The sequence below is a fragment of the Lampetra planeri genome, chromosome 23, assembly GCF_965212315.1.
Source record: "Lampetra planeri chromosome 23, kcLamPlan1.2.h2, whole genome shotgun sequence".
Lineage (NCBI taxonomy): Eukaryota > Metazoa > Chordata > Hyperoartia > Petromyzontiformes > Petromyzontidae > Lampetra > Lampetra planeri.
This window is the reverse complement of record NC_136129.1, coordinates 9,859,521-9,886,658: the sequence shown is the minus strand read 5'-3', so window position 1 is coordinate 9,886,658 and position 27,138 is coordinate 9,859,521. Positions and strand designations below refer to the sequence as shown.

The following is a 27,138-nucleotide window of genomic DNA, read 5'->3' as shown; positions in this document are numbered from 1 at the left end:
CGTGGATTCATTGCGTGATGTCGGTGACCCGGGCCGCACTTGCGACTGAGGCTTCTCGCATCGTTCTCACCAGGAGGATGAGGAGGAGGGGGGGTGACTGAACAAACCCACAGCTGACACTTCGCATGGCGACTCGCAGTGAGTGAAGTCGTCTAACACCTTGCGGCTTCAGCGGTGTTCTTGCTGTGGGTGTCTCACCTGATGACGACGATTGCTTGTGTTGCGATCGAAACGTCGTGATCTGTTATTTTTTCTACCTACGTGACTTTACCGAAGGAACCAAAGAGTATGGATTCCTGCAGTCACGAAAGCTTCAAATCAAGATCGTCTGACACTGTCAATCGCTCGCCACTGTCCACATGTGCACTACTGATGGAGAACATCCTGAAACTAAAAAAAAACTATTTTTTAACTAAAACTAAACTTTATTTTTTATTTTACCAGTTAAGACCCACTGAGCTATGCAGTTATTTTTCAGAAACGACCCGGCTATCACAAATGAGAGCTCACCGAAGCGGCTTATCATCGTGTGTAAATGTATTGCAGCCAAATACTCTAAAATCATGTTTCTAAATGTGGAGCGAAACACCGGAGGACCCGGAGAAAAATCCACGAGACCACGGGGAGAGAGACACGCAAACTCCAAATATACAGCAGCGGGCGTCAGGGTGGTGATCAAATCCACGACCTCCTGCATACCAGGCGAGGTAGTTAACATCTCCTATCCACCGCGGCGCCCCACAATGGGCCTTGCAGACCGGTCAGTGAAAACAAACTCAACCCACGGCCGCCTCCACCCGCTGCAAGGTGTAGTGCCACTGGCCACGGGTATCTCAAAGTCCTGAGCACCAGGGGCCCCTGGGGTGTGATACCTTCTCCAGGAGGTCAATGCAGGCAGCCAGATCGAGACCGAAGTCGATGAAGACCCAGTTGATGCCCTCCTTCTTGTACTCCTCCTGCTCCAGCACGAACATGTGGTGGTTGAAGAACTGCTGCAGCTTCTCGTTGGTGAAGTTGATGCACAGCTGCTCGAAGGAGTTGAACTGCGCGGTCAGTTTGGAGGTAGGGAGGGGAGGGAGGGAGGGGAGAGATGCGGTGAGTCGTGTGCTCGCTGCGCGGCGCGTGGATGCACGGCCACGCATCTGCGGACTCGCTCGTCGCAATCGGAGCGGTCCTTCTCGTTCGACGCGGTGCCTGGCAGAGTACAAATGGTAAGGAACACCGCGACGCAGCGGGACAAGGGACCCGCAGCGTTACCTCGAAGATCTCGAAGCCAGCGATGTCCAGGACGCCGATGAAGAACTGGCGTGGCAGATTGGTGTCGAGCGTGATGTTCACGCGGACGACGAGCCACTTGAACATTTTGTCGTAGATGGCTTTGGCCAGGGCACCTGAGCTGGAGGCACACTGTGGCAGGCAGGGAAGCGGGCACACGTGGGCATGGTCAGTGGGCACACGCGGGCATGGTGAGCGACACGATCAGCGGGGCTTCCGTGGACTCAGAGTGAAGGAAGGGTTTGTTGTTGTTGTTGTTGTCTGGTTACGCGATCGCGACCGTTAGGGTAACTATTAGTACGCCCATTTAATAATAACTCATTTTCATCAGACACGTTTTCTTTCTTAAGAAAGTGTTGCGTTCAAATCGGGCATCGTCAACGGTGTCAACACAGGCGTGGTTTCCAACTCTTAAAATCCACCCTGTCTCTCTAACCCCTCTGTGTATGTGCCATGAAGAAGGGCAATCGCCCGAAACGTCGCCTTTTATAAATCTCTTTTTCATCTTAACGTCGCACAGTGTTAGTGATGAACGTGTCGAATATTATTTGGGGGTTGATTTTAGTGGAGGACCTTGAATGACAAAAGACGTTTGGCCAAATCGTCACAACACTGCCTGTGAAGACGCACGTGTGACATTCACTCCTATTCTTATTCTCAGATTGATGTGTGATTATTGTGTAACTGGCACACCTTTGCACTCTAGTGGCAGTGCCTTACGCCGATAAGTCTCTACCCCGAGTGGGTGGGTGGAGCGAGCAGGCGGAGTGGGTGGGTGGAGTAGGTGGGGCGAGCAGTTGGAGTGGGTGGGTGGAGTGGGTGGAGCGAGCAGGCGGAGTGGGTGGAGTGGGTGGAGCGAGCAGGCGGAGTGGGTGGGTGGAGCGAGCGAGCGAGCTAGCGTGGCTCACCTGCACGACGTTCTGCCCCTTCACCACGAAGTCGTTCCCGACCTTGACGCGCGGACGTGTGAGGCCCTTCTGCAGCTCGGCCGAGTCGATGCCCAGAAGTTTGGCCACCTTGTCGGCCACTGCGGTTCGCCACAACAACAACAGCAGCAGCATCAGCAGCAGCAGCAGCAGCAACAGCAACAGCAGCAACAGCAACAGCAGCAACAGCAGCAGCAGCTACATCAGCAGCAGCAACATCAGCAGCAGCAGCCGCAGTGAGCAAAGAGGCGACGGCATGCGTGTGCAGAGTGCGGGGCGAAGGGGTTCCCTGCGTGGCGTTTGCTCCAAATGGCACCTCGAAGCGCATCACATCGCAGCTCACGTTGCATTGGAACGGTTGTTGTTGTTGTTGTCGTCGTCATTACAGCGGATGATAACAATAATCAACTCTGCAAGACTCATTTTCGCCTTTTAGATTTTCCTTGAGTGTGTCCTGTTCTCATTTTTATTTTCGTGTCCTTGATTGTCTAGGTAGGGCTACCTCCGTTCAATTCGTGCTGCTGCAAAGTATTGCAACGCCCTCTTTAGTGGGTGGCGAGTTGTTACTCAAAAATAGAAATTGAATGAATGATCTCAACCGAGCCCATGCCCCGCTGTAGTCCAGCCAAGGGGACCTCAGGTGGCAGCTGTCCCTGCGTGGTGCAAGGCGCAGGGCGCAGCACGGACATGCTGGTGGGCATGAGTCTGTCCGTAACGGGGGTGGGGGCCGTTCTTGCAATGTGGTTTTTTGTGAGTGACGTAAGCGCGCGGTTAAATCGATCTCACTAAAATATATTCTAAAAAAACAGGCCGCCGATTTTTTTCGTCACTTTTTTCTGAAACAACAACAACAACAACATCAAAGAGGAGGAGGAGTAGGAAGGCCGCACTCACCATCGGTGGTCTCCACCTCAGCCTGCTCCTCTCGTGGTTTCTGCTTGTACTTCATGTTTCCGAAGTGCATGATGCCTCCCACCAGGTGGAAGACGTTGCTCTTCTCGCTGGCCGTGAAGCCCAGGATGTCGAAGGCCTCCTGCGGTCGCGAGAGGCACGCGGGGCCACACTGAGTACTTGCTCGCTCCCTCCCGGCGTGTCCCCCTTTCCTCCACTTACATTTGCACGTTGCTGTTATTATCATCACTGTCAGGATTTCTACGACAGGTATGTCTGTTTGTTTCTTTCGCACCGTACGTCGCCAACCGCGGTAATCAATCGGAGGTGCGGGGGAAGGACAACAAACTAAACAAAAAAAATCTGTTCTAAACAAATGAGTTTTCAATCTCGTGGGGTTTCAATCTACGCGTTTGCCATTGCGGTTGTTTGCCCAGGAAAGACTTTCTGAGTCTCAATGCTCTTGCTCGGGAGGGTCCTGCCAAGCGTTTGCTGCAGAGCAGGCGATGTTGCTGCTGCCTGCTGCTGTCTCTGCCTGTGATCCCAAGTGAGTGGTCTTGCAGGGGGCAATTTCGGCATCGTGATGTTTTGCCCATTTCGGGACAACCAGGAGAGAAACATCCACGAATAACAAGGGGGAGAACGAGTCGGGAGTTGAACCCAGATCCTTTTCGCTGTGCGGCACGAGTGTTATCACTCTGCCACCACCCTACCGCCCACAGTTATTTTGTATAGATTTTAAGTAACGTGATCGATTGGAAAGTTCTCAGAAGAACTATTTAAATTTACCCTGCGTGGTGGGTGTTGAAACGGCCCATCATCCCTCCCGGGCAGATAAATTGAGTGCCACTTTGTGCTTCACGAGGAATTGAACAGTGGTTGTGCTCTCGCTGTGGACTGCTCATCGCCATAGGAATGTGGAAATTTACCAACACTGCCTCAGAACTGCGAGCGGGAGATGAGCAGCGCCTCCACTTTCATTTGATTGGAAAAAAAATATTTTTTATTTTATTTTAGCAGGTAAGGCCCACTGAGCTGTACAACTCTTTTTCAGAAGCGACCTGGCCACAAATGTTAGCTCAACTGAGTGGGCTTATCACGTGGACATTTATAGCAGCAGCCAAAAAACTCGACACGCGTGACGTTGATTCTAAATGTGGAGGGAAACCCCAACGGGCGCGGAGAAAAATCCACGTGACCACGGGGAGAGAGGCACGCAAAACTCCAAATATACAGCAGGCGTCAGGATTGCGATCGAACCCACGACCTCCTGTATACCAGGCGAGGTAGTTAACATCTCCTAGCCACCGTGACAATGATGAGAGAGAGAGACCCGCAAACTCCAAATATACAGCCGGCGTCGGGGTCGGGATCGAACCCACGACCTCCTGTATACCAGGCGAGGTAGTTAACATCTCCTAGCCACCACTCTCTACTCAGTCTACTGCAATGGAGAGTGGTCAGCTGGGTGGTAGCCTTACGTCAGCGGCAGCCATTTCTTCCCCGTCGTCCATGTTTTCCACGGTGGTCACGCCCTGCGAGATCCAGAAGTAGTCCTTGGGGTCAGGGGTCAACTGCAGTTGGTCTGGAGGGGGGGGGGGGCAAGCATCGTCCAAACCGTTAGCCGTACGTATGTCACGCCATATGTAGCCAACCGTGGCCAATCGAAGGTGCGGGGGAAAGACAACAAACTGAACACAAAAAGCAGTTCGAAAGAATTGCGTTTTCACTCGAGATGATCTCAAGGTGAGCCATAAGTCCTGGCAGCCAACGCACCCTTCGAGCAACACAGCGGCACATTTAGCTACCCGATTGAAAACGTCTTGGGAGAGGAGCGAGTGTCCACACTGATTTGACCCCAGCTGTTGCGAAACCCATTGACTAAAGGTCCCGGAGCAGATCCCCTGGAGCTGACCTCAAGGGCCCACCACCTGAGTTGAACCCCGCCCGTGGCTGTGGCTTCACGAAGCTGATGTTGAGTGATCCGCGTGCAGCGGAGTTGACTTTGGACACGTGGACGAGAACGTACCCAGAAGTGAGGGAATTCTTCCCGACAGCATCTGGTAGAAGATGTGGTAGCTTCTCTCGGCCGGCTGCTGAGAGATGACACGGGACTTTTCCAGCAGATCTGTTCACGTGCGCACACAAAGACAAAAGTTTGCGCTTTAGCCGCGGCACCACCGCTCCATGTGCAGGGCCGCACTGACGAACTCGCCACACGGCACGCTCGTTTAAAAGATGTTCAACTGACGCGTGCAACGCGCTGAGTTGTTGTCGTGCAAATGTTGTTGTTGTTGTTGTTCAAACAACAAAAGGGCTCACTTACAAACTTCAATATCTGCACCGGACAGCTTGCCGTTAGTCATGAAGTGGATCCGGATGAATTTGCCCTGTGCGCAGGAGTCGGAGGAAGCATACACAAAAACAACGCGTCAATTCTGACGATCCCCCCCGTATAGCCTTAGCACACTGTTGGGGCAAGTGCTGTTAGCGAGCAGCACCTATGCACACTCACACACGCGCACGCGCGCGTGTGTCATCGTCCACGTGCTCAGAGCGTCCGCTCAGACGACAGTGACATCGACAAACACTCGCTGTGACGTGAGGACGAGCACGCGTGTGGCCACGTGTCCCGATCATTTCAGTTGGGGTGTATCTCTGCGTGGATTTGGAGAGCATGCGCGGGTTATTGACGCCCCTCGAGCGTGACATATTTAGAGCGTGACATATTACGTGGGATGATTTGTGTCAGAACGCGTCACTTTCCGCTCCTAAGGACGACGGTTGAGAATAATGACGGAGTGGCAGCCACCAGCAAGGAGGGAACCTCGACCGGGGAGATGGAGCGATGAAATCAAGTCGTGAGAAGGCGGTGCTCGGTGAAGTATTGCATCTCAGGCTCGTGAGTGGATCGATCTCGGCCGATGGCGCTGACGATGCTCCACATCGACCGAGTGTGCCGTGTGTTTGACTTCGAAAAGGCGCTTACGAAACGAGAGGAGTTGTTGTTCCTGGTTGTTTTGGCGTTTCCGAAGGCCTCCAGCACAGGGTTGGTCTGGACGATTTGATCCTCCAGGGAGCCCTGCTCGCGGCACACGCAACAAGGCAGGACCCCTCCTGAGTCTCGGCGAAAGGACCCCGAGCCAACAACCACCCTCGCTCATCACAAGGCACCCCGGGCGCCCGCTTCGAGTCCACGAAGACGCGGAGTCGAGCCAGCTGGGCAACAGGGCAGACGGGGCTAGAGGTGACCGGGAAGGAGGGAAAGCCGGGACGGACAACAGAGCAGCGCACGGCTCAAGATGAGCAGCGCGAAGAGAGAGAGAGAGAGGGGGTGACGGGGCCAAGTCGTCAGGGATGAGAGGGTGGTGAGAGGGGAGGGAACAGAGTCGGGAGAGAAGGAAGGAGCGAGCAGCACAGAGAAGCAGCGTCTGTTCTCGAAGCGGGCGGTGAGAGGAGAGAGATTCTGCGTGAGGCTGGCCACACACAGGGTGTGTATTGTTGCTGTTAGTTACATTATCCTCACCTTGCTCTGATCTTGGCCGGGTTGCTTTGCACCGCCACTGATGTTTGCAAAGTACTGGATCACCTTCTTGGTGTTCTCAGTCTTACCAGCCCCGGATTCTCCGCTGGGAGGGGGAGGGGGGTTAGGAGGGGGGGGTGAGAGGATGTGAAGTTAAAGGAATGAAAGAGTGGCAGCACTGGGCTGGACAGAACGATCTCGAGGATGAAATCGCATCATTATTCAGCACTGCTTACGGTGGTGGAATTCCACATTCCTGTGAAGGGCATCGAGTCTGTCCATCCATGGGATCGACCACTGTTGACTTGCCCACACAGTGCTTATACCTTTAATCGACCCCGGAGGGATGATGGGTTGCAATATAAAACATCATCGCGATGTAAACTGTTATCAGTTGTCGCCTGCCTTGGTGACTCAGCGGTAGCAGTGACGAATTCACATCCTGGTTTGTGTTAGGGGTGGGGGGTTGATTTAGCCAATCATCATGTCGGGGTCGATAAAATTACTACCATTTTGTGGGGAAGTCCAGAGTATTGTTGTCCTTCCCCCGCATCTCCGATTAACGCGGTTGGCTAGGTACGGTGCGAAAGAAGTTCAACGTACATACGTACACCAGGGATTGTCCCATGCAGATACTCGCCCCCCGCCATGGGAATGTGGAATTTCCACCACTGGCTATGGTGGGCTGTAAAGAACTGATGAGCTCCGTGCGAATGCCCGAGTGTGAGTGCTGCATTCCCGTTGTCACGCCACTGCAAGCCCAAGTACAATGTCACGGCAGTACTCAGTGAGAAGCAGTACTCACGTGATGAGCATAGACTGATTCTTCTTGTCTGCGAGAAACAAAACAATGACAATTATATGTAACATTCACGTCAATCATTCCTTAATTGTATCATCATTATTATTACGTGCATAATTGTATAAAGTACGGTGGAATAATGCGCGCACCGTTATCATAATAACACAACCCGAAACACACTCCACATCTCTGTGTGCTGTGAAAAAGGGTCATCGCCCGAAACGTCGCCAATTATAAATGTTTTTTTTTTCAATTTTCAGGCCACAGTGTTGTTGAAGAATGTGTTCAGTTTGATTGTATGCGTTGCGTCGAACTTAGGACCCGTGTCTAAGACAGAGAAAGAGAGAGAGAGAGGGAGGCAGAGGGTCTTTGTCAATAATCAGCCGTCCGTTCAACAACAGCGACAGCCTCAAGCGAGCCTCACTCGGCCGACGAGACCCCAACATCTCGAAGCCGGTCGTGGCTGATGAGAAGCGCTAACGAAACAGACTTTCATTGGAGGGGGAGGAGGAGAGGGGAGAGGGGGGGTTTGAGGTTCTTTTTCTTTCTTCCGATTACGCGGAGGGGACAGATGTTGGAAGAGAGGCGGCGGGCGCTGTGGTGGGCGCTGTGGCGGGCGCTGTGGCGGGCGCTGTGGTGGGCGCTGTGGTGGGCGCTGTGGTGGGCGCTGTGGTGGGCGCTGTGGTGGGCGCTGTGGTGGGCGCTGTGGTGGGCGCTGTGGTGGGCGCTGTGGTGGGCGCTGTGGTGGGCGCTGGTCTCGCGATACGCACTCATGATCATGTCGGCGTATGCGTTGTCGGAGATGGAGAAGAGATGGGGGGGCAGCTCGTTGCGCTTCTTGCCGCGGTACATGAGCGCCACCTTGGAGCCGTAGATGGGCAGCCAGCGGTACGGGTTCACGGTCACGCAGAACAGCCCCGAGTAGGTCTGCAGGGAGACGACGCACGCGCGAAGATTGATACGCGGCACGCACGCGCACGCACGCACGCGCACGCACGCGCACGCACGCGCACGCACGCGACCGACACGAGATCGAACGTCATCCCCTTGATGTGCGCGCCCGTGCCGCTGCCGCACGGGAACAGCTGCCACTGGGGGAGCCTACGGTGGTGGCGGCGGGGGCAGGGTGGGTGGTGGGATGGTGCCATTGTGATGGTTCAGATGGGCTGAGACGTGATGTAAAGTATTGGGACGCTTGGCCAATCTCAGGCTACGAAACATCGTCTGGTGTTTTTGTGTGTTTTTGTGTCTTTAAGCCGTGGGAAGATGAACTGGAGGGAAACCAGGAGGCAGGGCATCAGCCGCTGGACGTACGTAGATGCGCATGTTGACGTAGCGCTGGCGCAAGTTGTCGAGGATGCTGGCCTCGTTGAGGAAGGTCAGGTTGGCCATGTCGTCCGCCTGGTCGTACTTGGGCGGGTTCTGCTGGTCGGCCAGCTCCTTCTTCACGGTCACCGTCTGCAGGCACACAGGCACAGGGCGAGAACCGCGCAGCCGTCAGCCTCCGTTCCGGACCCACTCGCTATGGGTGTTTGTTTTTAATGTACAGGTTGTTTCTAAACAAAATGTTTTTAACACTTGTGAGAATTCGCAACGATGGCACGAGAAGCGTGCTGCCTCCGCGTTCTGGAGACCACCCGGAGGAGATTCCAGGCGCGCGTTGACAACGATGGCGAACGAGTGGAGACTCTGACTTTTGGAAGCTATTAACATCACATTTGTTATCAGCTTAGAGTGTATTATCCGTTATTGTTTTCCATTAAAAACGATAGTCCCATTTAAGTATAAAACATTTTTTGAAGCACCCTATATATTTGTTATACTTTATTGAAGTGCATGTTTTGCACGTGTGTATGTTCAACGTCTTCCGCACCGTACGTAGCCAACCGCGCCAATCGGAGGTGTCATCAACCCCCCCCATTGCATCTCGGCGTCACGAGGCAGAGGGCTCATTCGGATCTCCCCGCAGAGCACCGCCAGGCCACGCGTTCGAGAACGGCACGGCGCGTGGAAGTGGATGCCTGAGAGCTACCTCCGAGATTCCTCCGAGCGGCCAATGCTTCGCGTGGTAGAGGGCGACACTTTCCGCCCGCGTTCGTCGCTCGACGGCCGAGCCGAAGCTCTGATTCTCAGCGCTGTTACAAAACGACTTTTTTCTCACGTGATGTTTTTTTTCGCGCGTGCACTGTGTTTGTGAGTAATTCCAAACAAATCTTTAGCGGCCAAATCGCGAAGATGATTTTAAGCTCTAATAAGGATGACATCGGTCGTGCAAGCCTGCGGTGCTAAGCAGGATAAGCAATTGTGCACTCGGCGTCCTGTTCAATAAATGCATCTGGGACGCAGCAAATGAGCTTGAGACGACGTCACAAAGCCCAGCGTGACGTCATCGCCCCTCGTGGCAACCCAGCGCTACAATTCACACGATCTAGAATCCACGTCCACGATTCATGATCATCGCACACCGGTCCATTGTTTATCCACTGCTGGATGAAGGCCTCGCCCGGCAACTTCGCCTCCAGCCCCCCTCCCATCCCTCCCCACTCCCTCCTCTGGCTGCGATTCCGTCACCAGCATCGTCCGTGGGGGGGGGGGGGGGGGGGTCGCCACAGTGGGGGCAGCGAACGGCTCCCTCCCTCCCTTCTCTCTCACTCACTCACCTTGCCATCAGCGCAGAGAACCACCACCTTGTCGCCCTTGTCTTCCTGGATGGTGCCCTGGATGAAGCCCTCCTCATCGTGCTTCACCCACACGCTCGTCTTGATGTCGAAGGGGCGGCTCGAGGAGGCGATGCGCTCCGCCTGAGTCGGCTGCAAGAAGAGCATGGGGTCGTCATTTTCCCCGCACTCGCCCTTGTACGGCATGGCTGCTGTCGAGACGGTGGACGAGGAGGTGCGGGAAGGGCTTAACGGAGCTTCAGCTGGACCGGACCGGACTCGACTCTCTTCCTCGCTGGCTGAGGGTGGATCGAGGGGGAGAGACAGGGAGAGAGACAGGGGGAGATAGAAGTGGTGAGAGTTAACACGCGCAACACGAATGTCGATCCGTCATTTATTTCTGGGTTCCACAATCGATACGTTGGCCACGTGGTAAATGATGTCGCTGTACACGCGTGACGATCTGTTGGGGGTGGTGGAGGGTTAACGACTTGATTAGCTTGGCACAAAACTACTTACTACGTGGCCGAACCCCAAAACAACGAGTTTTATGTGGCTATGAAGAGGGACCATTGCCCGAAACGTCGCCTCTTATATATTATTTTATTTTAAGACCACAGTGCATTTCTTGACGAACGCGTGGAGTTACAAACAAATTTGGATCACTGTACTTGGCTTGAAGTTATAATCCATGTCAGTTCATTTCTCAAGTTCGTTTTGTGTTTCATCACCACGCGTGGACAACTCGAGAGAATTGGATAAAGGAAATATGAATCAGAACTAATAGAATAAATCGATTTTATTTTATTTCTACCAGCTAAGGCCAACTTATAGAAGAGACTTGGCGATCACAAATGATCGAAGTGGTTCTTATCATCACGTGGGCATCTACAGCAGCAAAGATAACTCTAAACGCGTGATGTTGATTCTGAAGAGTAAAAGAGACCACGTGGCACAAGCAACCGAATACGATAGATATTCTGTCACGAAAGTTGGCTCGGACAAGTGAATGTTTTAAAAACCGTGCATTGTAAAATTTTGTTAAAATAGAAATATTAACGTGGAATGACGACGATTATTGCACCGGCATGTCAGCAGACACGGATACATGAAAATGTATTTGTGTGTATTTGTGTGTATGTATCTGTGTCTTTGTATATGTGTATATAGTTGTGTCTTTGTATATGTGTAATAAGCCAGACAATTTATAGTAAAATAAAGCAGAGCTTTAGAGTTATTATGCCGTCTATGAAATGTGTCAACTTGAAGGTGATCACAGTTTATATCGGGCACTTGTCAGACATTAGTACGACAATGTATGGGACGTGATCACCTTTGTTGACTGTTACAAATAATAGTGGCAACATTTACACTGGGAAAGTTGACTTAGAAAAAAGAAATGGTGTCAGCAAAGGCCACTGTGAAAGCGATGAGCTGTAAAGTTTAGTAAATATTCATCTGTCAGTAATGTTACTTAGAATGTGCAAAGGCCCTCTTGCAAAATACTAAGCTGTTCAATATTGCTTCAGCACCGTGGTTAGTTATCAATAATATACTAAAATACATTTATCGTCATCGAGGGTCCATTCACTGATCGAGCCCTCTGCAAGCTGCCACCATGAATCTCAATCGTGCTGAGCAATAACTAATATAAACATTACCACCGTTATTGTTCAAATGCGTGTTACATAGTTGTTTTAAAGTTCCATGTTTTTGTTTTTAGAAAAAATAAACCCAACTAACTTAGTAAGATTATCTACCTGATTATTTTAACTTCTAAGCGATCACCACAGGGGGTTACCAGACAACCCCACAACCCCGGCACCGCCCCACCACTGCTCGCTCCGTCGATTCCAACGGTTCGGGCGGCGGCCTCTCTCGGGAGTAGGGTGGGGGGGGTGGGGGCCTGGGCACCCCGCCCCGCCAGCCCCACCCCGCCCGGGCTACGGACCTGGCGCCCGGCATCAGCCCGAGTCTTCCTTGTATGGAAGAGTTCAGAGGGGCTCCCTCCTGAGCACACTCCTTCGGGTGTCTTGGCTTATTTTTATATGTTGACCACCTCCAACTCGAGTGCCTCGCTACCCCCCCGCCCCCTCCTCCACCCGCACGCCGAACGTGCCCCTGTGTACGACTGGCGTGGCGCTGGCCACTCCACCCCCTCGTGTGCCGTGACGGCCTCCATAGGCGCCGCTCGCTAACTGCACTTGCCCTAACAGTCCGTTAAGGCTATTCGGGAGATATTTGTATTTGTCTTTGTTTGCTGTGGAGTGGTGGCGCAGCGGTTAGCGCACCGCCACCACTGTCATCCTGAACTAACTCACTGGTGCGTCTTACACAAGACGCATGCTTCAAGCCAACGGGAAGTTACTAAAGACACGAAGCAACCCACATTCTAAACCTTTGCGATGTAGGCGTCTTCATCCAGATTGTCATTGATATACAGTTGAATAGTGATCTGCGATGTGTTGCGAATGAAGGCTGCTGCATGGGATGTTTCATTAGAGACGCGTGCTCATTGAGACCACGCATCAACACACGTGACAGATTTGTTGGGTATTCTTAGGTTTTTTCGGTAAAGTCACGTAGGTAAAACATCAAAATTAATGAAAATAAAATAAAATAAAAAACAAAAATCACGACGTTTCGGAGGCAACACAAGTCTCCGTCATCAGGTGGGACCGTCACAGCCGAATTAGCTGCATCAAGTCCCACCTGATGACGGAGACTTGTGTTGCCTCCGAAACGTCGTGATTTTTGTTTTTTATTTTATTTTATTTTCATTAATTTTGATGTTTTACCTACGTGACTTTACCGAAAAAACCTAAGAATACCCAACACATCTGTCACGTGTGTTGATGCGTGGTCTCAATGAGCACGCGTCTCTAATGAGACATCCCATGCAGTCACGAAAGCTTCAAATCTAGAATTAGATTTGTTGAATTAGATTTGTTGGGTGTCAATGCGATAGTCAGTGTCTATCTACAATGACAGCCGATCTCTGTAGTTCGTGGCTGCTGGTCAGCCTCATCAATTCAAGTGGCTTCTCACCTCCATCCAATCAGGTTACTGATCCCAAATTGATACGCCTGCTAATTAATTATAAAAAAATTAATTATGTGTATACATGTATTTAGATTTGCATGTTTACTGATGCGCTATATATTTGTTTTACTCGTCAAGTTAATTGCTCTACAAAACGAATTTCGTTTGATTATTTAGTTCAGCAGAGGAACCACTTGGTATGATAACCGATATGACGTTGTATCATTGTGACTCACGGCACTCTTGTTCCAATGATTATTTCAATCGCTGGGTATGCAACTATCCTCCTGCTGATGAACGTCAAACACGTGTGTTTGTTCAATACACGGCGATATTTGTGTCGTGAAATCATGACGTTTAGTGCAATTGTAATTAATCACAAATAGCAAATGCTTCAATTGTTACGTTTGTAATGTACTGGCGAAACGTCACTGATATTCGAATTGTAAATGTTGTGGATTTACTCTGTAACACACCGGTGTGCTGTACTAGCAACGACTTTGCATGTCTTGTTTACGTGACAAACCTTACTTGTGTCGGGTGGTGGCGGGTTTAACGACGCGTTTATATTAATGCGATCTGACCAAAAAAATCCTCTATTATGTACTTAGTTGGTAACTTTGAATTACGTCAACAGCTTTTTTTCCCAACACACAATTGCTGTTTCTTCCTGGATTTTTCTGTTGCGCGTAGTCACTTTCAGATGTTTCTTATTCATGTTTTTGTTTGTTGCGGTTGCACCCGATTCAAGAGCCACATTGCTCACAGGGCTATACCTAATTAATGAACTAAACTGAAGCACAAAATAAAATACAAAATAACGCGGGCGAACACATTTTCCTCTTCACACGAACGCAGCAAATTGCATTGCATCTATTCACAAATTTGATCTGTCACACATCTGTGAAGAGTGCCACGTGTGGGTGGGTGGGTGGGTGGTGGGTGGCGTGCGCTGCAGGACACCTACCAGAGGGGAGGCCTGTGGCTCGGGCTGGAGTGGGGTCTCTGTCGAAGGTGGGGTCGCCACCCTCCTACTTATACCGCCACGGCCACCGCCACGCCAACTCCCGGGACACCGCCGAGGCTCTGCACATTCAGCAGCCCGCGGGCGTTCGCGAGGCGGGGTAGGGGTAGGGATGTCAGAGCAGCACACGGCGAGAAAATAGCCCGTTCCTTCCCGTGGGGGGCCATGGACCCTAAATGGGGAGCCCGGACCGAGGCCGCCGATTCTGCGTGCGCAGAAGAGGCGCGGGTAACGACACGGAGACGCAGAGTTCCGTTTGCGCTCATTTGTTTCAACCCAGTTTGTGTGTCGAGCACAAGGCCCGTGGACGTCAAGCGGCCAGCAACAAACAGCACCATCGAACCAGCGTGGTGGTTGAACCAGCGTGGTGGTTGAATCACTGTGGTGGTTGACCCAGAGTGGTGGTTGAACCACTGTGGTGGTTGAACCAGCGTGGTGGTTGAACCACTGTGGTGGTTGACCCAGAGTGGTGGTTGACCCAGAGTGGTGGTTGAACCAGCGTGGTGGTTGAACCAGCGTGGTGGTTGACCCAGAGTGGTAGTTGACCCAGCCTGGTGGTTGACCCAGAGTGGTGGTTGACCCAGAGTGGTGGTTGAATGGGTGAGTAAGGAAGTGGGTGGGCGAGCGAGTGAATGAGTAAGTCCTGGATCATCTATGGACCTGACTGCGTTTGGTGGCCGTGGCCTCGTGAAGCGCTACACTCAGTGAGCTCTCCGCGTCGCACGAGTTACGTTCGTTATTACTTTTGGAGAAAATACCAAGAGTGGCAGCATTGCCATACGACTGTCGCTCACGTAGATTGTAAGCCTCAGAGCTGAGTTCACTGGCATTTGGAGAAGATGGGATGTTCGTTTCCGGCTGCCACCTTGTTTCCACATCTCAGGAAAACTCAACATTCATCAAGAGCACTACCATGAAGAGGAGATGCATAAGAGGTGACGTTTCGGGTAATGGTCCTTCACAACGGACAGATAGGCAAGAGTGACTTATTAATAGGAGGGGGCTGGAATGATAACAAATCATCAGCAAGAACACATGTTGTATTTAAACATGCCAAGGTGCTGTTATTATAATACTACAAAAGAGACACAATCCATCTCCACAATATGGACAACGCACACGTGACGGATTGTCACGTGTGGCTTATGGATCACGGGGGGGGGGGGGGTGTCCACCACCTGAAGAGGCCAGCATAGGTCTTACTTGCAGGAGCGACCAGGGACATGGGTTTGATGGCATTAGGAGGGCGATGATTGCTGCCGTTGCTGCTGCTGCTGTGTTTGTTTTTAATTCCAATTTGAGTAACCTGCGGGGTAATTTTCGAAATTTGGCAAAAATGTGGACCCTGACGCCGGCACGCAGTGGCCTGGCCCTTGTGAACTAAATCACGGGATCTTGACGTGCGGCCACTGGGTTTCGAACCGCGCTCCCCTGCGACAAGCTACGAATGGGGCCACAGCTGGGCCGTGCCACCGGAGGCAGTACAGCAAGCGGGTTAGAAAACGTGTCGACGTGGTGAACACACGTTCTTGCACAGAGTGCAAAATAAAGTACTGTATACACACACACGCGCGCGACTCACAAATTAAAATATATGAGCTCAAGAATACCACTCGGACAATAAAAGGGTGTTTAATAAAAAAAAAATTCAGAAACTGGTAAAAATACATGGGCGCGATTTAAGTCAAACGTTGTGCTCAGAAAGCAGGGGTGGTGCAATCCTCGTCTCAGTATCCAAGCAAAGGGCGTTCACGATGCTGGACGCATGCCTCTTGGGCGGCTGGGAAAAGTGGGTTTCAGTGAAACATTGAAGAGTGGGTTTGAGTGAGACATTGAAGAGTGGGTTTGAGTGAGACATTGAAGAGTGGGTTTGAGTGAGACATTGAAGAGTGGGTTTGAGTGAGACATTGAAGAGTGGGTTTGAGTGAGACATTGAAGAGTGGGTTTGAGTGAGACATTGAAGAGTGGGTTTGAGTGAGACATTGAAGAGTGGGTTTGAGTGAGACATTGAAGAGTGGGTTTGAGTGAGACATTGAAGAGTGGGTTAGAGTGAAACATTGAAGAGTGGGTTTGAGTGAGACATTGAAGAGTGGGTTTGAGTGAGACATTGAAGAGTGGGTTTGAGTGAGACATTGAAGAGTGGGTTAGAGTGAAACATTGAAGAGTGGGTTTCAGTGAGACATTGAAGAGTGGGTTTGAGTGAGACATTGAAGAGTGGGTTTGAGTGAGACATTGAAGAGTGGGTTTCAGTGAGACATTGAAGAGTGGGTTTGAGTGAGACATTGAAGAGTGGGTTTGAGTGAGACATTGAAGAGTGGGTTTGAGTGAGACATTGAAGAGTGGGTTTGAGTGAGACATTGAAGAGTGGGTTTGAGTGAGACATTGAAGAGTGGGTTAGAGTGAGACATTGAAGAGTGGGTTTCAGTGAGACATTGAAGAGTGGGTTTGAGTGAGACATTGAAGAGTGGGTTTCAGTGAGACATTGAAGAGTGGGTTTCAGTGAGACATTGAAGAGTGGGTTTCAGTGAGACATTGAAGAGTGGGTTTGAGTGAGACATTGAAGAGTGGGTTTGAGTGAGACATTGAAGAGTGGGTTTCAGTGAGACATTGAAGAGTGGGTTAGAGTGAGACATTGAAGAGTGGGTTTCAGTGAGACATTGAAGAGTGGGTTTGAGTGAGACATTGAAGAGTGGGTTTGAGTGAGACATTGAAGAGTGGGTTTCAGTGAGACATTGAAGAGTGGGTTTGAGTGAGACATTGAAGAGTGGGTTTGAGTGAGACATTGAAGAGTGGGTTTGAGTGAGACATTGAAGAGTGGGTTTGAGTGAGACATTGAAGAGTGGGTTTGAGTGAGACATTGAAGAGTGGGTTTGAGTGAGACATTGAAGAGTGGGTTTGAGTGAGACATTGAAGAGTGGGTTTGAGTGAGACATTGAAGAGTGGGTTTGAGTGAAACATTGAAGAGTGGGTTTGAGTGAGACATTGAAGAGTGGGTTTGAGTGAGACATTGAAGAGTGGGTTTCAGTGAGACATTGAAGAGTGGGTTTCAGTGAGACATTGAAGAGTGGGTTTGAGTGAGACATTGAAGAGTGGGTTTGAGTGAGACATTGAAGAGTGGGTTTGAGTGAGACATTGAAGAGTGGGTTTGAGTGAGACATTGAAGAGTGGGTTTCAGTGAGACATTGAAGAGTGGGTTTGAGTGAGACATTGAAGAGTGGGTTTGAGTGAGACATTGAAGAGTGGGTTTGAGTGAGACATTGAAGAGTGGGTTTGAGTGAGACATTGAAGAGTGGGTTTGAGTGAGACATTGAAGAGTGGGTTTGAGTGAGACATTGAAGAGTGGGTTTCAGTGAGACATTGAAGAGTGGGTTTGAGTGAGACATTGAAGAGTGGGTTTGAGTGAGACATTGAAGAGTGGGTTTGAGTGAGACATTGAAGAGTGGGTTTGAGTGAGACATTGAAGAGTGGGTTTGAGTGAGACATTGAAGAGTGGGTTTGAGTGAGACATTGAAGAGTGGGTTTGAGTGAGACATTGAAGAGTGGGTTTGAGTGAGACATTGAAGAGTGGGTTTGAGTGAAACATTGAAGAGTGGGTTTGAGTGAGACATTGAAGAGTGGGTTTGAGTGAGACATTGAAGAGTGGGTTTCAGTGAGACATTGAAGAGTGGGTTTCAGTGAGACATTGAAGAGTGGGTTTGAGTGAGACATTGAAGAGAGGGTTTGAGTGAGACATTGAAGAGTGGGTTTGAGTGAGACATTGAAGAGTGGGTTTGAGTGAGACATTGAAGAGTGGGTTTGAGTGAGACATTGAAGAGTGGGTTTGAGTGAGACATTGAAGAGTGGGTTTGAGTGAGACATTGAAGAGTGGGTTTGAGTGAGACATTGAAGAGTGGGTTTGAGTGAGACATTGAAGAGTGGGTTTGAGTGAGACATTGAAGAGTGGGTTTGAGTGAGACATTGAAGAGTGGGTTTCAGTGAGACATTGAAGAGTGGGTTTGAGTGAGACATTGAAGAGTGGGTTTGAGTGAGACATTGAAGAGTGGGTTTGAGTGAGACATTGAAGAGTGGGTTTCAGTGAGACATTGAAGAGTGGGTTTGAGTGAGACATTGAAGAGTGGGTTTCAGTGAGACATTGAAGAGTGGGTTTCAGTGAGACATTGAAGAGTGGGTTTGAGTGAGACATTGAAGAGTGGGTTTGAGTGAGACATTGAAGAGTGGGTTTGAGTGAGACATTGAAGAGTGGGTTTCAGTGAGACATTGAAGAGTGGGTTTCAGTGAGACATTGAAGAGTGGGTTTGAGTGAGACATTGAAGAGTGGGTTTGAGTGAGACATTGAAGAGTGGGTTTCAGTGAGACATTGAAGAGTGGGTTTGAGTGAGACATTGAAGAGTGGGTTTGAGTGAGACATTGAAGAGTGGGTTTGAGTGAGACATTGAAGAGTGGATTTCAGTGAGACATTGAAGAGTGGGTTTGAGTGAGACATTGAAGAGTGGGTTTGAGTGAGACATTGAAGAGTGGGTTTGAGTGAGACATTGAAGAGTGGGTTTCAGTGAGACATTGAAGAGTGGGTTTGAGTGAGACATTGAAGAGTGGGTTTGAGTGAGACATTGAAGAGTGGGTTTGAGTGAGACATTGAAGAGTGGGTTTGAGTGAGACATTGAAGAGTGGGTTTCAGTGAGACATTGAAGAGTGGGTTTGAGTGAGACATTGAAGAGTGGGTTTGAGTGAGACGTTGAAGAGTGGGTTTGAGTGAGACATTGAAGAGTGGGTTTCAGTGAGACATTGAAGAGTGGGTTTGAGTGAGACATTGAAGAGTGGGTTTGAGTGAGACATTGAAGAGTGGGTTTCAGTGAGACATTGAAGAGTGGGTTTGAGTGAAACATTGAAGAGTGGGTTTGAGTGAGACATTGAAGAGTGGGTTTGAGTGAGACATTGAAGAGTGGGTTTCAGTGAGACATTGAAGAGTGGGTTTGAGTGAGACATTGAAGAGTGGGTTTCAGTGAGACATTGAAGAGTGGGTTTGAGTGAGACATTGAAGAGTGGGTTTGAGTGAGACATTGAAGAGTGGGTTTGAGTGAGACATTGAAGAGTGGGTTTGAGTGAGACATTGAAGAGTGGGTTTGAGTGAGACGTTGAAGAGTGGGTTTCAGTGAGACATTGAAGAGTGGGTTTGAGTGAGACATTGAAGAGTGGGTTTGAGTGAGACATTGAAGAGTGGGTTTGAGTGAGACATTGAAGAGTGGGTTTGAGTGAGACATTGAAGAGTGGGTTTGAGTGAGACATTGAAGAGTGGGTTTGAGTGAGACATTGAAGAGTGGGTTTGAGTGAGACATTGAAGAGTGGGTTTGAGTGAGACATTGAAGAGTGGGTTTGAGTGAGACATTGAAGAGTGGGTTTGAGTGAGACATTGAAGAGTGGGTTTCAGTGAGACATTGAAGAGTGGGTTTGAGTGAGACATTGAAGAGTGGGTTTGAGTGAGACATTGAAGAGTGGGTTTGAGTGAGACATTGAAGAGTGGGTTTGAGTGAGACATTGAAGAGTGGGTTTGAGTGAGACATTGAAGAGTGGGTTTGAGTGAGACATTGAAGAGTGGGTTTGAGTGAGACATTGAAGAGTGGGTTTGAGTGAGACATTGAAGAGTGGGTTTGAGTGAGACATTGAAGAGTGGGTTTGAGTGAGACATTGAAGAGTGGGTTTGAGTGAGACATTGAAGAGTGGGTTTGAGTGAGACATTGAAGAGTGGGTTTGAGTGAGACATTGAAGAGTGGGTTTGAGTGAGACATTGAAGAGTGGGTTTGAGTGAGACATTGAAGAGTGGGTTTGAGTGAGACATTGAAGAGTGGATTTGAGTGAGACATTGAAGAGTGGGTTTGAGTGAGACATTGAAGAGTGGGTTTGAGTGAGACATTGAAGAGTGGGTTTGAGTGAGACATTGAAGAGTGGGTTTGAGTGAGACATTGAAGAGTGGGTTTGAGTGAGACATTGAAGAGTGGGTTTGAGTGAGACATTGAAGAGTGGATTTGAGTGAGACATTGAAGAGTGGGTTTGAGTGAGACATTGAAGAGTGGGTTTGAGTGAGACATTGAAGAGTGGGTTTGAGTGAGACATTGAAGAGTGGGTTTGAGTGAGACATTGAAGAGTGGGTTTGAGTGAGACATTGAAGAGTGGGTTTCAGTGAGACATTGAAGAGTGGGTTTGAGTGAGACATTGAAGAGTGGGTTTGAGTGAGACATTGAAGAGTGGGTTTGAGTGAGACATTGAAGAGTGGGTTTGAGTGAGACATTGAAGAGTGGGTTTGAGTGAGACATTGAAGAGTGGGTTTGAGTGAGACATTGAAGAGTGGGTTTGAGTGAGACATTGAAGAGTGGGTTTGAGTGAGACATTGAAGAGTGGGTTTGAGTGAGACATTGAAGAGTGGGTTTGAGTGAGACATTGAAGAGTGGGTTTCAGTGAGACATTGAAGAGTGGGTTTGAGTGAGACATTGAAGAGTGGGTTTGAGTGAGACATTAAAGAGTGGGTTTGAGTGAGACATTGAAGAGTGGGTTTGAGTGAGACATTGAAGAGTGGGTTTGAGTGAGACATTGAAGAGTGGGTTTGAGTGAGACATTGAAGAGTGGGTTTGAGTGAGACATTGAAGAGTGGGTTTGAGTGAGACATTGAAGAGTGGGTTTGAGTGAGACATTGAAGAGTGGGTTTGAGTGAGACATTGAAGAGTGGGTTTGAGTGAGACATTGAAGAGTGGGTTTGAGTGAGACATTGAAGAGTGGGTTTGAGTGAGACATTGAAGAGTGGGTTTGAGTGAGACATTGAAGAGTGGGTTTGAGTGAGACATTGAAGAGTGGGTTTGAGTGAGACATTGAAGAGTGGATTTGAGTGAGACATTGAAGAGTGGGTTTGAGTGAGACATTGAAGAGTGGGTTTGAGTGAGACATTGAAGAGTGGGTTTGAGTGAGACATTGAAGAGTGGGTTTGAGTGAGACATTGAAGAGTGGGTTTGAGTGAGACATTGAAGAGTGGGTTTGAGTGAGACATTGAAGAGTGGATTTGAGTGAGACATTGAAGAGTGGGTTTGAGTGAGACATTGAAGAGTGGGTTTGAGTGAGACATTGAAGAGTGGGTTTGAGTGAGACATTGAAGAGTGGGTTTGAGTGAGACATTGAAGAGTGGGTTTGAGTGAGACATTGAAGAGTGGGTTTGAGTTCTTTCTCCAATGAGCGGGCATCGAGGCCGTGATCGACTCCTATTCACGACCTCGAGTCAGTGGTGGAAACTCCACGATCCCAGGTCTAGGTTGCGCTCTTTTGGTGATCGGGCTTTTGTGAGCTTGGCATCCAAGCTACGGAAGGCCTTCCCACTTGAAATCAGGCAATCAGAGTCGGTAGATAGATTCAAGTTTGCTTTGCAAATCCATATCTTTGAAGTGGCTTTCCCTCTTTCGTGAGGTCGGTTGCCAAGGTTCTGTTTTAGTTTTCTGCTTTCCATGCATTGCCCATTGGCATCCTAGGATGGAATGCGCATTATACATTGGTACCTATTTTATATACCCCGGAGGGATGATGGTCTGAGTGAACCCCCAAGCAGGATTTGAAACTTGCGACCTTCCCAGGGCGAACTTCTCGCCTGGCCGATAAGAAACGATTCTTCCCGCGTCGAGCTGGCGGAAGTTTGTTGAGTTGTGGTCAGAGGATGGCGACTGTAAGTAAATAAATAGTCCGTTTGTCGTTGCCTACAAATGGCCCCTTGTAACATAGCAGCGGTCTCTTTACTTATTAAAACACCCCCGTAATCACAAGCACGACCGATCACTCAGTCTCTGAATGAATACATGCAAGGGGCGAGAGTGCGCAAGACTGCCCCCTCTCCCCACCCCCGTCACCTCCTCCTAGCTTTGCTCCTTACAATCGAGCACCAAAGAAGGCGCGGGGCGGCTGTCGAACCGAGGTTTAGGGGAGGCCCTTGGGAGCCCCCCGGAGTGGTGGTGGTGGGGAGGGGTGGGGGGCACGTCGCTGTGGCACAGAGAGCGCCGGCGCGACCCGTGGCAGGAATTATCGAAGCTTGGCCGTGGCCAAGAAACTCGGTCCCACGTGGACCCGGGACTGGCAGCTGTCTCCACGCGTACGTCTTCCCGTGCCAACAGGTGCCGGCACAGCGCCCGGGGCGCCGTGCTCGAGTGCAGGCTCGCCCCGCACTCCGGCACAGCGCCCGGGGCCCCGTGCTTGAGTGCGGGCTCGCCCCGCACTCCGGCACAGCGCCCGGGGCCCCGTGCTTGAGTGCGGGCTCGCCCCGCACTCCGGCACAGCGCCCGGGGCCCCGTGCTTGCTGGAGTGCGAGCTCGCCCCGCCACTCCGGACCCCCCCCACACCGCAGCGGCAGCACGCTGGGCAGTGGCGGCACACGGACTGCATCGCGCGGCGCTTTCGGATGTGCTTTTGCGGCCGTCTGGAACGCTCTTCCTTACGATATTAGGAAGCCGCTGGAGCTATGGACTTTGAAATTATCTATAGGCTGACAAACGCACTTCTTTAGAACTGATTTGTGTTGTGTTAAGTTTGTCGTCCTGTGGCCCGCACCTCCGATTATCACGGTTTGGGTACGTACGGTGTGAAAGAAGTTCAACATACGTACGTACGGAACTTCTCTCTCGCTATCGGTGCGAGCCGTGTCCTTTCCCAAAAACATCGGCGATTATCGATGTCCTTCCCTTTAGCTCCGGCCGTGATATTTACTCAGGAACTCCTCCCAGTTGCATCCAATTGTTCACATTGCCTTTGGTCAATTTAATTCGCTATCTTCGACGGCTTCCTATGCTACTGCACCTAGACTTTTCCCAATCAAAACACATTCATATTCAGTCTTTTGTTTTATAACTACATGTCCAAGAAATATAACTTTGCCTACATCTAAATATTCTGATGCGTCTTCTTTCTGTACCCCGGTGCCATCCGAATTACATTTACGCCAGTCGTCTTGTCTGTCCGTGAAATGTTTAACATCCTTCTTTCGTTTACAATTGAACTCTGTCTCGTGCTAAACAAGTCCTCGTCGCCTTCTGTGGGGTGTGGTGCTAAAGCCCATTAACAAAAAGCCGGCGAAAAACCCAGCTACCGGTATTTATCCACCACCCCCCCAAAAAAAATATTCAAACCGATAGTTTAAAATATCTACAGCAACGATTGTGGCCACGTCAATAAACGGACGGACGGCGGAAGACGGACGGCAGGAAACAGTCATCGCAGAAGCCTCTCGTCATCACCTCCAAAGTCTGGCGGTATCTCGGGGGTGGTGGGGGAGTGGTAGGGGGGGGCCCCCGCGGGAAGGGCGCTTCGCGGAAAGCTTTACGCGGCGCGTGCAGCAAGGTCACGGAAAACCGGAGACGCCTTTCGCGCATTTGCACGCTAACTTCGCGATGCGGCGCGCTCCGTGCGGCATCCGCAGACACGTGTTGTTTCACGACCAGGTAAAGGCCTCGCTGCGCTACGCAGCTCTGTTTCAGAAGCGACCTGGCCATCGCCATTGATAGCTCAACGAAGTGGGCTTGTCGTGTGGAAATGTGTGGCAGCCAAACACTCGAAACGCACGTTCATTCTAAATGTGGAGGGGGGAAAAAACCGGGATGACCCGGAGAAATATCCACGGGGAGAACGTGTAAACTCCAAATTTACGGGCGTCAGGTTCAGGAGAGAACCCGCGACCTCCTGTATACTGGGCGAGGTAGTTAACATCTCGCCACCGTGGCGCCCATATAGAGAATTCGTCGTGCAAACACGAATATTGAGAGTTCGGGTAAATGTCTTGCTACGGTCAGAATGGCAAAAATATAGGCTTGACTTTACGGTGGTCAGAATTAGCCTGCATGCACTCTGATATAAGGCGTGAAGTTCAAACCGCTACTGCAGTAGTCAATGAGCCTTCAATGGAGCTTACACAATTTTCCGTCGGTAATATCACGATATCTTACTCTCAGTCCTTTAATGCACTCACTGTGACCTTACCTAAATCAAAACTTTCAGTTGTGCCAAAGCCAAGTTGTTGTTTTGGTGCAAATACATGAACATATTTCACGGGTTTTTCTCCCTCCTTGAATGTCAATCATTGGAGACAATGCATGTGATTTCACGTTCGGTCATGCATCAAGTACTTTATTCCGCATGTTTTAAAGTTACAATCAACTCTCTACTGTCCGTGGTAATGCGTGTGCGGGGGGCAGACAAAACAAAAACACAGAGCCAATCACATTGAGCTTAGGCTATAAAAAACCAACATGGTTATTTGGTTGTGGAATTGCAGAGGTCGAATGCCACGTCCGTCTTTATTCCTTCTCAAAGTAATTCTGTTTACTTGCCGGCAAGTTTGCGGGCCACGTGGACACTGAGGCACTGACCCCTTTATGAGTGAGGAGCAGCTGACGATGATGAACCTGACAAATACATTCATTTGTTTTTCACAAGCACGGTCGATCCGCATCCCGGATATAATCGTGCCCCGCGGATGACCGAGTTGAGATCACGAGAATCATCGATCGGCGCCCCGATATATGGCCGCTGTGGTCTTCAATCCCAGACGAAGCCACGATGAAAACGATTAGCTGCGTAGCGTGTGGAGACCCCGTAGCATAAGCGCATCATTAGTCCTCTCGCTGATGAACGCAGCAAAAAATAGAATTGAGGGGCTGCGCAGACTCGCAGTGCCCAATCGCATCGGCGTGTCTTTTCTTAGCGCATTGCAGAACTCTCAGTAGACATGTTTAGTTTTATTATTTTTTTCCAAATGCGTGCATGTGTGGGCATCTCTCTGCTGCTGTTCATCCTCCTCCTCGGACGGTCAAGTTGGGACCGATTGATTTCGCACTGGAATAGCTCGTTGCGGCCGACGGAGCAAATCTGCCCGCGCGTGCGGCAGACGCCCACGGAACTCGGGGTCGTCCTCGCTGGCGTCAGCTGATTATTTTTTGCGGCGCTCTGGCGCGCGTGCCCCCTTCAATCCCGGCTGCGTGCAGACGCGGAGCAAGAAGCCCGTCCTTAATTGGGGATGTCGCCGCTACCTTTCCCCACCTCCCCCCCGCCCCTCGTGACTCAACACCTTGTCGGGACGCTCTCGAGCAGTGCGTGTGATGCGGCACCGTTAGAGTGAGTGAATGGAGGTGTGATACCGACTACGGAGGGGTGGGATGAGGAGGAGGGAGGGGGTCAAGGTGAAGATTCGAGTGAGGGTTCGAGTTTTTTTTCTTTCAGGTTGGTGTTGGAGATTCAAGTTGGTGCCATTTGTAATGCACCATCATCATCAGTAGTCATGGTCTATTCGCTGCTGGATGAAGGCTTCTCCATCCCGTCACCACCTCTTGCGGTGCAGTGCTGCTACTACTCATCTGCTGCTCGTGAACGCATCTCGTTTTGGATGCTTTTCCCTCCTTCCTCGGCGCGTTACGATGGGTCCCAGCCGTGTCACGGCTTCTCCACCTAAAAAAATTCCATTAACCGCGTTAACTCGACCCTAAACCATACGTCAACGCCACTGAACAATCTTGATTTGAAGCGTTCGTGACTGCAGGAATCCATACTCTTTGGTTTTTTCGGTAAAGCCACGTAGTTAGAAATAAAATGAAACAAAACGCAGCGAAATTAACTAATACCTGTACTTAATCGTAGAACGCATGTGGTGCGGCTGCGTGCTCACCGTCTATTTAAACTCGCTGAGCAAAACACCTCTGGAGGCCACGGGGCTTGGATGGCCAGCTGCATCTTTGAAACGTAACCTGCTTTTTTTCGCGAGGAAACTCTAAACTGGCATGCAAGCATCCTCCAGAGGTGGCCCAGTCTATTTCTGACACCTACAGTCGCAGCTCTGATAGACTCCGCCTTGAAGCGAGGCTCGAGGCAAGGTCAAGCGTCAAGCAGAGACACTGCGATCGAGGGAGTCACGCGCGCGCGTGACGCGTGGCTGAATCAAAGTGGCCCGGAGTCCAGCGGCCTGCCTGGGTCCTACGCGAGGCGTTGACGGAACACAGCTTCATGTGAGAGTTCGTGAGCTCACGAGTGTATTTGGCCTACTCTTCCACGCTGTCCCGTACGTCTTGGAAGAGAAAGGCATACACACGGTTGGGGCGCCACGGTGGCTAGGAGATGTTAACTACCTCGCTGGGTATGCAGGAGGGCGTGGGTTCGATCCCGACCCTGACGACGATTGTATATTTGGAGTTTGCATGTTCTCCCCGTGGTCGCGTGGATTTTTCGCCGGGACCTCTGATTTTCCCTTCTATATATTTAGAATCAACATCATGCGTTTATAGTGTTTTGCTGCTATGCATTTCCACGTGATAATCCACTTCGTTGAGCTATCATTTGTGGCCAGGTCGCTTCTGAAAAAAAACTAAATAGCTCAGTGGGACATACCTGGCATGCATTTTTTAAAATAGTTTATCCAGAATCTGAATATTGATTAATTCTGGAGGACTCCTATGAGCCATAACAAAAATAACAAAAAATTACGATTTTTTTTGTTACTTTCTTTGAACCTATCTACGTTGACTTTACCGAAAGACCCAAATAATCTGACCCCATTGTTTTCTCATTTCCACGACGTGGCACGGACATTTACACCGCTGCCACTGACATCTTCACTCGGTAAAGCCACTTGGTTGAGCTATCAACGACAAAGAGACGTGTTTGTTGTTTTTACTTCATTGTATAGCTGTCAACCCATTAGCAGTGCCTACCTCGTTACAGACCAATTCAGACTGGACACCCCGTGCCCTTTATACATCTCAACGTTCATCCTACAAAGCCCCATCACAAGGGAGTAAACACAAACAAATAGACAAAATGTATAATTTTTGTGTGCCCGTATTGAAACGGCTGTACGCCGTATGGACCTGTAAACTCAATTGCCCTACACAAGAATACGAGATAAACCGTACGCACGGGTTGACACGGCATGTAACTTACATAGGGGCGACCAAACCGGTAACCGGTTTCAACGCCGTAACCGGTTACGCACAATC

At 50.1% G+C, this 27,138-nt stretch overlaps 1 protein-coding gene across 1 annotated transcript in view; it reads right to left on the bottom strand.

Annotated features, from left to right (window-relative positions):
• LOC144726462 (myosin-16-like) overlaps nucleotides 1-14,112 on the bottom strand; it is a 37,506-nt gene extending 23,394 nt beyond the window's left edge. Inside the window, exons 1-14 of the mRNA XM_078605197.1 lie at nucleotides 14,084-14,112; nucleotides 10,078-10,373; nucleotides 8,732-8,875; nucleotides 8,188-8,344; nucleotides 7,421-7,448; nucleotides 6,619-6,721; nucleotides 6,082-6,174; nucleotides 5,419-5,482; nucleotides 5,122-5,220; nucleotides 4,574-4,677; nucleotides 3,096-3,234; nucleotides 2,184-2,302; nucleotides 1,258-1,407; nucleotides 873-1,043 (exon numbers count right to left, since the gene is read on the bottom strand). Coding sequence (XP_078461323.1) covers nucleotides 873-1,043; nucleotides 1,258-1,407; nucleotides 2,184-2,302; nucleotides 3,096-3,234; nucleotides 4,574-4,677; nucleotides 5,122-5,220; nucleotides 5,419-5,482; nucleotides 6,082-6,174; nucleotides 6,619-6,721; nucleotides 7,421-7,448; nucleotides 8,188-8,344; nucleotides 8,732-8,875; nucleotides 10,078-10,281 — 1,575 coding nt within the window. The 5' untranslated portion in view covers nucleotides 10,282-10,373; nucleotides 14,084-14,112. The remainder of the gene's footprint in view (nucleotides 1-872; nucleotides 1,044-1,257; nucleotides 1,408-2,183; nucleotides 2,303-3,095; nucleotides 3,235-4,573; nucleotides 4,678-5,121; nucleotides 5,221-5,418; nucleotides 5,483-6,081; nucleotides 6,175-6,618; nucleotides 6,722-7,420; nucleotides 7,449-8,187; nucleotides 8,345-8,731; nucleotides 8,876-10,077; nucleotides 10,374-14,083) is intronic.
• Between the last annotated feature and the right edge of the window lie 13,026 nt (nucleotides 14,113-27,138).